Source organism: Rhipicephalus microplus, chromosome 6 (assembly GCF_043290135.1).
Source record: "Rhipicephalus microplus isolate Deutch F79 chromosome 6, USDA_Rmic, whole genome shotgun sequence".
Classification (NCBI taxonomy): Eukaryota; Metazoa; Arthropoda; class Arachnida; order Ixodida; family Ixodidae; genus Rhipicephalus; species Rhipicephalus microplus.
This window is the reverse complement of record NC_134705.1, coordinates 37,326,129-37,339,053: the sequence shown is the minus strand read 5'-3', so window position 1 is coordinate 37,339,053 and position 12,925 is coordinate 37,326,129. Positions and strand designations below refer to the sequence as shown.

Below are 12,925 nucleotides of genomic sequence, written 5' to 3'. Positions count from 1 at the left end.
GTTTGACGTTTTTACGCTCCGCTTAGCAGCTAAGTGGAGCGGGAACGCAAGTTCGCAAGCGCCCTCCGCTAAGGCCTTAAGCGGGTTACCGGAGCGGGGAATACGGTCCGCTTACGAGCAGCCTAAGCGGAGCGCGGTGCGTCGCTGCCGTTTTTGCAAGCGGAAGGGGGACAACGCGCACGCCCTCTCTCGTGCGTGCATTAACTTTGCTCATTTCAAGATGGCTGCCTCCGGAGATGGCACGTTTTCCGCTAGTGCTGCAGCTTGGCTGTCACCTGCCCAGCGCAAGCCGCGAAAACGCTTTCGAATCAATGAAGATTTGTGCCTCTTGAAAGAAGTGGTGTGTACTGATCCCTTCAGCAATCCCGCCGCGTGGGAGGACGTGCTTCGAAACGTCATGAGAGCGATAAATCGCGAGCTGACAATTCGCGGCATCAAAGAGCGAGTGGACCTCCTCATCGGATATTTTTGACAGCAGGACACAGTGAACCTGAGAAAGTGAGTGCTTCCTTACTTTATTAGTAAACGCTGTTCAAGTGCTGTAGAAAACAGTCGCATCGTAACGTGCTTGATTGCTCCGTAGGTCCGGCACCGAAGAACAATATGGAGAGCGGGAGCAGCTGCTTCAGGACGTATCGGACCTCATGAGGGAGGTCGATTATGCCCCGAGAACCGTGCCGCGGAAGGCAAACGGCATGGGGCTGTCGAAAAAAAACGGCGTGGGGCCACGACAGCCCACTCAACAAATTAGCATCGTTCAAGGCGCGCAGAGCCCAGGCTCTGCTAATTAGGGATGCTGCAATGGCATCTTTACCCGCTGTCCGGGCCTCAGACGACGGACAAAAAAATGGCAAGTAATCTGGAGTGGAGGGCAACAGCAACCCACCCCTAAACTTGTACTATGAAAACTGTGAAGTGTTCATCTTGACGATATCTGTATCGGGAGTGACGGCATGTATTTCAATGGCAGTGCTCACAGAATGAATTGTTGTGACACAGTAGTCAGACAGGTTACTTAGCTGGAAAGTTTTCACTATAAATATTACATTATTCAGTAATATGCTGGCCACTGTGCCTGTTCATTATATGGCATTGATCCTCAGGCAGTACATTCCCACGTTGTGGATGTGTGATGTACTTAATCGGCACTCTGTGAGAAATGACTGAATTTAAAAATAATCTAATGCTTTGTTTCAGCTTGCTGAATGTTTCTCATAACTTCAGTGAACATATTTGTCAATTAAGCTCATTAACTGAGAAAACAAATATCTATTTTGACAGATATAGGGAAGAAAGGTAGTTTTTATTCTGTGTGAATTATTTCTTCAGGGGTCCTATAGTATTACTAATGACATTCTCATTCATGTGCCTCGTTTTCTATGTGCAGATGAGGCAACAGCAACAAATATGCTGTTGGCAATCTATGAAGATGAGCTCAGTCAGCCACCACACAGAGATAGAGGTGACGGGACAGCAGGCGACAGAACCACAACCAGCCCAGCTGGAGAGGTGCCGGCTGCTGCACCAGGCGTGCCGGCTGCTGCACCAGGTATGTGCAAAGTACATTAGACGTAAAATATATCTTTATTTACTTAATCACAACGTGTACAACAAGGCACAATAAACAAATGTTCGTAGGCAAAAAACACATGAGAAGCATGTGCACCCTTACTACTATGCAAATGTATATTCTTTAATACTACTACTAGCAGAAATTCGCACATGAAAGTGTTTATGCACGATGCTGCAAGGCAAGTTGCACCGTGTAATAATTGTGCAAAATACTACAAAACATAAATTAAAAAGTGATATACACAATGCCTTAGCTAATATGCTCAGTGCCTAACTTCTGATGATCATTCATGCCCTTGTAGCACAGGATACCTTGGAAACAGATACAATAGAGGACAGCGACGCTGACCAGCACGCTCAAGGGGGCAACGCTGCCCATGATGCTCAAGGGCCCCTTCGTGCACCGGAACGGCGGCGTTACAGACAGTCTGCTGTTCCGACAGGTATTGCAAATCAAACTTGCATGATTTTTCAAGTTGCACCAGATGATGCATAGCTCTCATTGCATTGAAATAACATTCATGCGCTACATGTGATTCGTTTGCTTGTTTTTTCAATGCCAATTAAAGGCTTGGCATTCATCATACCCGAATGTGATAAGATGGCGCTGATCCCAGAGTAAATTAGTTATGAGCTGTAACACTTTAGAAGTACGTCATTTGTGTTGTACTTCATTTTATAGGAATCAGAGGCCTCCAGGCCCTTGGACTGCAGCTGCTTCTGAAAAGGGAAGAGAATGAGTTCCTTCTCCGGCAGAAGAAAATGGAACTAGAACACCGACGGCTGGACCTCGAGGAACGTCGTACGACAATAGCAGAAAGAAAACTATTATTCGAGGAAGAGCGCTTGAAAATGGAGGCTCAGCGCCAGAATTCTACTGAAATTCTCCAGGAAATAAGCAACAAGCTTGATCAATTAGAAAAAAAAAATTACTAGCCTACACAAATAAAAAAACTGTGTCGAAGGAATCCGCTCAGTTCTTTGGTCTCAAATACTCTTCCAGCTGAGGAGGTTCAACTTGAAAGTATTGAGATACCTGTGAGCTATACATACAAGTGTGGCAATTAGCAAGTATTGTGCCAACTTTGTACATGCGTGACACGTTCTGCCGTTTGAGTCTCTGATTTTTACGAAAATCCAGAAGAGCAAACAAGCCTGCAATCTTTCCGAAACCCCATTCGACTGCTTGTCTAACGGAAATCATTCTCTTGTTGAATGCCCGCTGCTGCACAGTCACGTTCCCGCCATAAGGTTTCAGCAGCAGAGGTCGCAGTGGATAGGCAGGGTCACCATACAAACAAAAGCTGTGGCCTTTGGCAAGCTTCTCTAGCTTGCGATAGGTGTTGCTCTTTCGAAGGATACCTGGAAATACAGGAGCACATGAAAACATATTGCCACATGATATGCGACACTGAATGCTTCATAAAATTCTTGCCACTTCCCCATAAATTTACACAAATGTTAAGTGGACTCTGTAGTATGCACTTTTTAGATGCACTCTTTCCAAATAAAAAAAAGAAAAAGCTTTAATGCCTATCCAAGTAGGAAGGTTTCTTCACAGTGCTAGGCAGTAAAACACATTTATAATGCATTTATAAATTGAACCTGCATGGCATTACCTGTGACGAGTTATGACTGAAGACTTGTTGCAGAGTAACAAAGAAAACTTGGCCACAGCATTATAATGGTAACTGGGGCATGCATTTATCATTTTAGCTTGCACCTTATTCTCGAAATAAACAGTTCACAATTTTTTCAGGTTCTCTTTGCAACACCGTTAAATTTGAATAATATGCTGCTTTCTGCTGTAACCACAATTAGTTGTCCCAGACTGAGTGTACTTCACAACATTAGTACGAAGTGATAGCTTGTTTGCTGAAGTAGCACAGAGCACTCCCTCAGATAGGCGCGATGATGCTTTTTTTTTGAAGTTGGACAAATAGGACGGGGCTCAGTATAACAAAAATAACTTGCCTGCGTCATGCCGGCTGCCGACGTACGGACCGTTCAGTTGGCAAATGATCCCATTAGGACACATAATGGACTGATATTTAAGGGCGTGAAAGCGCTTATGCCCTGAAAAGAACCGCTTCTGGTCCTTCGATGGACGGCAAATGGCTCGCGCTGTCCCGTCGATGAAGCCCCAACAGTTATGCAACGGCGCCCCTTTGGAATGCACAGCCTGCGATAAAATGTCATTTTAGATTAGAAGTAACAAAACAAATTAACAAACTTCATACCTCGGAAAAGAGTCGGAGTTTAGCGATGTCCAGCCAGGTGTGGTTATTCACATCGCGCAGCAGATGTCCAAACGTGCTGTCAATGTGCGCGAGTACTGCATTAGTGGCTGAAGAAATCACTGAATAATGCCGCCCGAACAGCGGCTCCAGTTCTTGCAGCCTATTGGGATAAGCCAAACGCCGTAGCGTAAGGCAGAGTGCCTCAACTCCGGAAACGAGCAAGCCCTGCGGCGTTGTCACATTTTCAGGCACTTGTAGTGCACGGCACAGGCTTCGCACATCATCTGTTTCAAACCTAAAATACGTGCGAAATTGTCCTCTGTCCATGCTGTCGATGTTCAAGAGGCCATGTCGTGACAGCGGGTCTCGCCGAGTGTATTGGAAGACTTCAAGGCACAACAAGTCCTCTATTTCGGACCACTTTAAAAGACCCATCAAAAATGGGTCCTCTAGCACACTCCTGGGAGGCATCAATGGTTATGCAAACACAGTTTCAACGGTGAAAAATGAAAACGCCGCCACCACACACGCGTCAAAAGCGCAAACAACACACAGTGAATGCTTGCAATGGATCTGGAACGGAACCTTGTTGGCTTTTGAGTGGCTACTATCAAGTCAGAGCTTGCTTCTTTGTCAAAAAAAAAAATAGACGGTTAATACATTGAAAGTGGATTTTAAATACTTCATGAAAAGACGATTTATACGTTACTGTTTTGCTTTGTATACGTGAAAAAATGTTTTTTATTTTGTTTAGCGACGATGAAAACGACCAGAGGGCGCTGCAACTGCGAAAGGCACGCTTCGCTGCCGGCAACGAATAACTAAAAGAGAAAATTCAGCCGCCGCTCCACTGCGGCTTCGCGGGTGCTCCCGGAGCGGGGCGGACCACAAAAACGTCAAACTAAAAACCTCTAATAAACACGGAGCCGAACCACGAGATTAAAGTAACTAGAATAAGAATGGGGTGGAGAACATTTGGCAAGCACTCTCAAATTATTACAGGTAGATTGCCACTATCCCTCAAGAGGAAGGTATATAACAGCTTTATCTTGCCGGTAATTAGCTACGGAGCAGAAACTTGAAGACTTACAAAGAGGGTTCAGCTTAAGTTGAGGACGACGCATCGAGCAATGGAAAGCAAAATGGTAGGTCTATCTTTAAGAGACAAGAAGAGAGCAGAGTGAATCAGGGAACAAACGGGGGTTAAGGATATCATAGCTGAAATCTAGAAGAAGAAATGGACATGGGCCGGCATGTAGAGCGTAGAACGGATAACCGCTGGTCGTTAAGGGTAACTAACTGGATTCCAAGAGAAGGCAAGCGGGTTAGGGGGAGACAGAAGGTTAGGTGGGCACGTGAGATAAAGAAGTTTGCGGGTATAAGTTGGCAGCAGCAAGCACAGGACCGGGTTAACTGGCGGAACATGGGAGAGGCCTTTGTCCTGCAGTGGACGTAGTCAGGCTGATGATGACAGCCACTTGCGCCAGAAACGCGTTCTGCGTTTCCAGCTCTAATTGATAGCGTTCACGGTTAAAAAAATTGGCAGATCTAACGTGCAGTGGAAATCAATTATATGCGAAGCTCGAAAGAGGAATTAGGGACGAGGAAATTAGCACAACGTTGCGAGTAGGAGGTAAATGATGCCGTGCATGACTTCCATTTTCATGATCATTAGGTTTGAACGTGTCATTTACCTTCGTCGTCTATTCACGGGACTTGATACCAAATTTGGTATATGGAGACGTAGTGAAACGGCCGCGAGTATGCTATAAATGTAGCATGTAGTGAGGCTTTACGTGATAGGCATATCATATTATCATGATTGGAAGTATAATTTACTATTGTTGTCTCTTCACGTCATGCAATACCGATTTTGGTGTAAGCAGAGCTAGCGAAACCTCTGCGAGCGCATCACGAGCGTAGAATGTAGCCTTGTAGTTACATGAGACGCATGTCATGATTGTCAGTTCACACCAGTCACATTCCTTCGTTATTCATTGAGGTCCCGTTATTCCAAACTTGGTATATATGTATCTAGCGAAACAGCGGCGAGCGCATCATAAAGGACCCAATATATTTTGATGTAACGTTGACGCGGGTGCACGCTGTACTCAGCGACGCTATACGTTAGCAAAACGTCTGCACTCTATAGGAAGCAAAGCAACGCATGGTGGCGCTGTGACTCCGGACAGGCAGGGGCGAACTTTGGAAGGCAAGTAGAAATCGGGGATGTATTTGGCGCGTTTTCCGTTCTCTCCTATCAACACCACCTAGACTATCCACATGGCCCGTTCATACTCCTCTCTCCAGACGGCATACGTCACGCTAGTTGTCCGATGTTATGACCGGCACAGCAAGGAGGTGGCTTGCAAGGGACGCTCATCGGCGTAACGGTCAAACGCTGTCCGCGTTCTGCAGGAACGCGGGAGGCGTCTGTGTGCGCCGCAGTAAATGCACATCAGCGTCGCTGGGACACACAGTCGGCGTCTAGCGCGTGCACGGACGGCTCTGGACTTCGCTGGCCCGCTCGTCTCGAGTGCGCTCTGAGCCCTTGTGGTGAAAAGGCGCGTCTGTACGCTCTCGTTGCAGTGTACTTCTCTTGCAAATATGTACATTAAAGGCATCTTCTACTTGTTCGTGAGACGCGTCGCAAGAGTCGTCCTTCGCCGGATCCTGGGTGGCAGCCTCAACCCCTCCCCGGACATATCACCGACTGTCCAGTGGCCGAGGACGCGTCGCTCAGGTGGTGGTGTTTGTCACCCCACGCACTTTTTTACCCCGAACGGCGGACAAGCCACGACAGGTTTGCCTTTCATCGCTACCTGCTTCGCTGGTTAGACTGCGTTAGGCTTGGTGCTGCATCGCACTGCTCTGAGTCTTCGTCCGTTCCCACGTGTCCTATTTTATTGGTGTTGTATTTGTATGTGGTTACACATCGATCAGTGCGACATGGGACGTTGTTGTGTTCCCGGGTGCCGCGGCAATTATGACAGTGGTCCCAAAGTGCAGGTTTTCGCATTCCCCAAGGATGAAGCTCGGAAGAAGTCTTGGATAAAAGCCATTCCGCGAAAAGATTTCACACCAAGCATATGCATACACTCCAAGGTGAGAAACTGCTGAAGTTTGTTGTCTTACCGGTTCTATCGCATTACTGGCGTTCTGGCTGTGTTACTGTTAAACGGAGCGAGTATCGTGAGTGGTGATGGTAGTTTTGTCGCGCTTCAGGTAGGGCAGTGCGGTAAAATAGAACAGAAATACTCAGGCTCGATCGTGTCAAAGTTCCCATTAGCCCGTTTTGTATGAAAGTATTGAAGTCACTCTTATGCTTGGCGCAGGTCTGTGAACTCTACTTCCTCGAAGCTGACTTCATCACAAAGCTGTCACATTTCGGCGCAGCATCGGGACGGACATTGACAGTCGACAGCGAGAGGGTGCGCCTAGTGTCAGGTGCTATACCATCGGTGTTTCCGAACTGTCCGTCTTACCTGAACACGAATCGCAATCGCCGAGAATATCCTGTCTCAAAACGAGCTCGAATGAAAGATGAGGCCTTGAGCAAAGCGATTAAGGACTCTATATGCGCAAAAAAAGCGAAGAGAAGAGAAATGCTGTGTCCTCTTTTGAACACTTAAGAGGCAAGCTTTCTGCTGTTTGAAGTAACAATTTCTGGACCATCAAGGCCAACGATCGTTGTGCGATGTTTCTCCGCATCGAAGATAATCCTTCACCGCATGTGAGGTTTTCCGTCACTGTGCTTGCTGATCTCTCACTTGCAGTCTCAGCAGGTATGATCAAGCGGGTTTCATTACCTTGCGGAGGCGCAGTTCCAGACGCAGTGCGCGACATCCGGACGTTGTCCTCACTGCTCCACCAACTGGAAAACCACATGAATGAGACGCCTGAAGTTGCAAGTCCGTCGAAAACAGCGTCAGTGTTGCAGCATATCGGCTCCTCATTGAATGAACTGTCCCAAGACAGTGACACGACCGAAGAACACAGTGCTTTGTTTCGTTTGCTAAATGAGCAAATAGCTCTCGCACTCACTGCCCCATTCGTCGCTACAGTGCTGAAACAGTGTTTTCTAGCATCCTGCACTCTATATCTCTGCAGGCCTATAACTTTGCCAGATCTGCGTCGACGTTGACTTGACCCCATCCTTGAACCCCGCGCCGCGTTTGTTCCAAGTATGGAGGCGATCCACTGAAGGAGCAAAACGAAGCGAACTTCCTCTCCTACATTCGAGAAAGAGTGAAGTGCAAGCAGCAGCACGAAAAGACGGTGACGCTAATGGTTGATGAAATTTATATCAAGCCCTACTTCGATTATAAAGGGGGCAGCATAGTTGGATCTGCAGCCAATTCTCAAGAGGCAGCCACAACCGCTCATGTTTTCATGCTTCAGTCACTCTTGTCATCAAACAAAGATGTGCTTCACATTCTTCCTGTTGCTAAAATGACCGCCGAAATTCTACATGAGTTCTGCAAGAAAGTAATTTTAGAAGTGGATTCTATGGGCCTCAGGGTGATTGCTGTAATTACCGACAATTCCCTCAACCGGAAAATGATGTCGTTTTTCTCAGAGAAAGAGGAAGTAAGCATTGTATATCCTCATCCAGCCGACAACAATCGGCCTTTGTTCTATGTCGTAGACCCTGTGCACATACTGCAATGCATCAGGAACAACTGGATGAATAAAAAACGAAGGAATATGCTTTTACTTTCCTTAAGTGAGCCTGTCAGGAATATTGCCTGACGGGCCGCCCAGAATGAAAGCAGCATCATTTGAAGCCGTACAGCAGCTGTATGCACTAGAGCAGACATCGCTTCTCAAGCTTGGCTACAAGCTAAATTCCAAGGCAATCAATCCAATCCCTATGAAGAGACAAAATGTAAAGTTGGTGTTAAATGTCATTATTCCGTTTGTATCAAACGCACTTGAGACGCGTGGCGATGCCCTTGAAACCACATGTGCCATTTCAACAGCTCTCTTCATAAACATCATATCGACGTGGTGGAAAATCGTCAACGTGAAGACCCCTTCGAAAGGTCGCCGACTGAACGACACCCTTCAAAATCCAGTAAATTCTACGGTGGATCAACAGCTGGTTTTCCTTAGTGGCATGGTAGACTGGCTGGATGCTTGGAGCAGCGTCAACATGAGCCGTGGCTCATGTTGACGCTGCTCCAAGCATCCAGCCAGCTACTTCCTACTGCTACTTCCTTGTTTCTACATCCAACTAGCTACTACTTCCCTGTGCTACATCCAACTAGCTACTTCCTTGTTGAGCTGTCGCGGTACTGTTTAGAAGACGTGAAGTTCAAGTATGTCTTGCTGGGAAAATTTCAAACTGACACTCTTGAAGATCACTTCGGTCGCTACCGTCAGCTTGCTGGTGCACAATACCATGTTTCCGTGAGGCAGCTTCTGGAGTCTGAAAAGAAAATTCGTCTTCAAAAGCTGCTGATGCTTCCGCAGCAAAACATCAGCAGCGAAAGTTACACAGAAGTATCGCAACATAACTTCTCTGTTCACATCTCAAATGATGAAATTTCCAACCCAAAGCATGACATGGAGGTCGTTGCTTATATCGCTGGATATTGTGCTCATTCAGCTCTGAAGAAGCTGTCATGTGCATTTTGCAGCAGCGTGCTCATCCTGGAGAGCAGGAACATAGATGTGGAAGGTAACACAATGATTGGCAACTTGTCAAGAGGAAGCTTAAAGTTTCCGCATCCATGTACTGTGCACATGGTGCTGGTGACAACGCTTGTTGTCGAAAAGCTCACCAAGGGAGAAAATGCAAAGGCGTTCCTCGCGTCGAACAACCAACGTGGCATTGTAAGCTCCATTACCACATCACTGCTAGGAGATGTTGAGCTAGAGACTTGTGAAAATGGCCATACCTCTGAGACTATCGTGCGGCATGTAGTGCATGTTGCAACAAATGTCGCTCTGAACAACTTTTGTAGACTTCAAAATGACACCATCCAAAGCACCGCACAAAAAAGGCAGCTGACAGAAAAATCAAAACCTTGAACAAGAAATGAGGTAGGATGGTTTTAGCCTTTCGTCCTAATAAAACCACTTCTACAAATGCATTTCTGACTATTACAGTTTGATCACTAAAGTGTAAAGGCAGGCGTAAACAAATGCAGACCGCGCAGGAACAAAAAAAAACAAAAAAAGAAACACCGGCTTTCAATAAGTGCCCACAGCAGATATAACGAGAACGAGTGGCGACGACGGCCGGGGTGCAGGCGGGCAACTAGCGTGACGTCACGCTCTCCCTGGAGGGGCCTTGTGAATAGTCTAGGTGGTGTTGCTCCTATGCGCTGCCACTCGCTTACGCGGTCGTGCACAGAGCGCGCGCTGCGTTTGAGTCTCCTCATAACGTACCACCTGCAGTGCGGCCTCACAACGATCTCTGAGCTTGGCAAGCACTTCCGAGAAGCGAATCAAACCAAAAGAATAAAGCTCGTTAGTCAAGTTTATGATGTGGAGCAGACGACGGAAGACCAGGACGCCCGAGTCACTGCGAAATGCATTTCTCGGGTCCTCCGCGATAACACCGTGTACAACGTATGCCTTAAGGTAATCATTCTGCCGCCATAAAGCTGCGTACTCAACCGATGTGCTGTGTTGAAAATTAAGGAAACCATATAATTGTTGTTTTGGTGTGGTATCTAGCAGCAGCAGCTGTGTACTGTCATGTGCAAACGTTTGCGGTGTGCTGAACCAATAAATATAGACTAAAGTTATAAGGTCATGACATTAAAATGTCCGAGAAGTGTTAGTTTCATGTCCCCCGTGCCGCGCATGACCCGCTGACGTCGCCGCGAAAAAATAGGCAAAGTTTAACCACAGCAAGTTAAGTTGAAATGCTCGCCTTTTAGATGCGGAGCATCTTATACTCGCGTCTTGTAGTGCGCCGTCCGCGCCGTCCGCGCCGTCCGCACCGCTTCTCGAACATTCGACAGCTGACGCGCGCGCATGCGCCGTCGCCCACTCTTCCACCATCTGTGCATCCCTTCCTCCTCTACACACCGCGCGCGCTTCACTCCTCCACCATCTGTGCACCCTTCCTCCTCTACACACCGCGTTCGACATCTACAATTCTCCTGATTCTCCAGTGGACGCGCATGTGGCGTCGCGCTTCGAGAACATTCAACAGCTGACAGTGCATGCGCCGTCGTGTTGTATATATACTCAAGGTCGGCGCTCGCTCGCTCAGTTGCCGCTCGTCGGTTGGTTTGTACGGCGCGTCGACGTCCAAGGTCACGGTGAAATGAATTCCAACGAATCCACAAACACAATGATCGACGTCCCTTCGACCAGCGCCGCCCTTTCGCATACGTGTGTACGTGTTCACTCATTTAACACCCCCTCCTACAACCACGTTAACCAATTTAGCCATCGACCCAAGTAAGTCGCAATTTAACACCCCATTTCACAACCACGTTAACCAATTTAGCCATCGACCCAAGTAAGTCGCACTTTAACACCCCGTTAACCAATTATATGGTCCGCATCCTCCTCAGTGTTCCCCCGAGGGAAGCTGCGGGCAATTTTTTTTTTGGCTCTCGTGTCATGCTTGCGCTATAATTCGTGAACACAGCCTGGCCAGGGGCGGCGAGCTCCAGAACACTTGAGGAGAGGCACGGGAGAGGTCGCAGACGAGTGAGGGTGTTTCGCCGAAAAAGGAGAGCGTGCGACACGCGCGCAACGCGTTCTGAAGTCGGTGTGGCGAACGTAGGCTCCATGCTGCCAGCTTGGCGCGCTAAAACGAGACGCTCTCTGTGCGAAGTTGACTTTCCGCGATTGAAAAAACAGCCCCACGGAAGCATCGGCGAGGTCTGAAGTATTGTCGTGTTGTGGGCTGCCGCAACAATGCAGACAAAACCAAGGGACGCTCTCCACATGTAAAACTCTATTAGTTTCCCAGCAAATAAAAGCCGGCGAACACAGCCGCGTTTGCGAAAGGTAGAGCAAGCATGACATGAGAGCCGGGAAAAAAAGCAAGAAAAAAAAACGATGCAAGCACTTCAACTTGACTCGCTGTGGACAAACTACAGCTTGCTGCTTCACGGTGACGTCAGTGGTTAATGCACTAACACGGCACGGAGAACATGACTCTAAAACTTTTCGAAAAGTTCAATCCGATGAATATAAAACTTTAGTGTTCATTTATAATCTAGCACGCCGCAAACGTTTGCACATGACAGTACACGGCGGCTACTGCTAGCTACCACATCAAAAGAACAATTTTATGGTTTCAATAGACGTCAACACAGAACATCGATAGAGTACGTGGCTTCTTGTCGGCAGAATGGGAGTTACCTCGAGGCATACGTCGCACACGGTATTATCACGGAGGATCCAAGAAATGCATTTCGCAGCGACTCGGGCGTCCTTGTCTTAGGTCATCTGCTCCACATCATAAACTTTACTAACGAGCTTTAGTAAATTTGTTAGATGCGCTTCTCGGAAATGCTTGTCGAGCTCACAGATCTTTTTCAATCCGCACGGCAGGCGGTACATTGTGAGGAGACTCAAACGCAGCGCGCGCTCTCTGCACGAGTACGTAAGCAAGCGTCAGCGCATTGAAGCGAAGGAAAAACGCACCATCTACATACCCAATTTCAAATTTTCTACCAAAGTTGGCCCTGCCTCTCCAGAGTCACAGCGCCACCCTGCGTTCCCTTGTCTTCCTATAGTCTGACGTCAGGCGTGACCAGCGTCTCTCGGCTACAGTCTCCAAAACAAAAAAAAAAAATGACCCATCCCACATACAGTGGGAATCGATGATATGCGAAGAGCGAATGAGAAATGTTGATATGCCACTTTGAAATCAGAACAACGTTACGAGGTGGAGGTGAATTATGCCGTACATGACTTCCGTGTCATGATTATCATGCTTGGATGGGTCGTTTACCTTCGTCATCTATTCACGTCACTTGATACCAAATTTAGTATATGTAGAACTAGTGAAAGTGAAACGGCCGTGAGAACGCTATGAGAGCTGTATGCTTTCATGTTCTTACATGACAAGCGTGTCAGGAGTATCACGTTTGCACCAGTCATATATTTCTTCATCCATTGACGTCCCGTAACAC

General features: G+C 47.4%; 2 protein-coding genes across 2 annotated transcripts in view; one reads left to right on the top strand and one right to left on the bottom strand.

The window, feature by feature from the left end:
- LOC119186848 (uncharacterized) overlaps nucleotides 1-12,925 on the top strand; it is a 529,539-nt gene that overhangs the window by 308,832 nt on the left and 207,782 nt on the right. The window lies entirely within an intron of this gene.
- On the bottom strand, nucleotides 2,243-4,723 carry LOC142764752 (uncharacterized). Its single transcript, XM_075865273.1, has 3 exons — nucleotides 3,813-4,723; nucleotides 3,547-3,754; nucleotides 2,243-2,934 (listed from the first exon to the last, which is right to left on the bottom strand). Exons 1-3 carry the CDS (start codon nucleotides 4,281-4,283, stop codon nucleotides 2,546-2,548), a joined length of 1,068 nt encoding a protein of 355 aa, XP_075721388.1. The 5' UTR covers nucleotides 4,284-4,723; the 3' UTR covers nucleotides 2,243-2,545.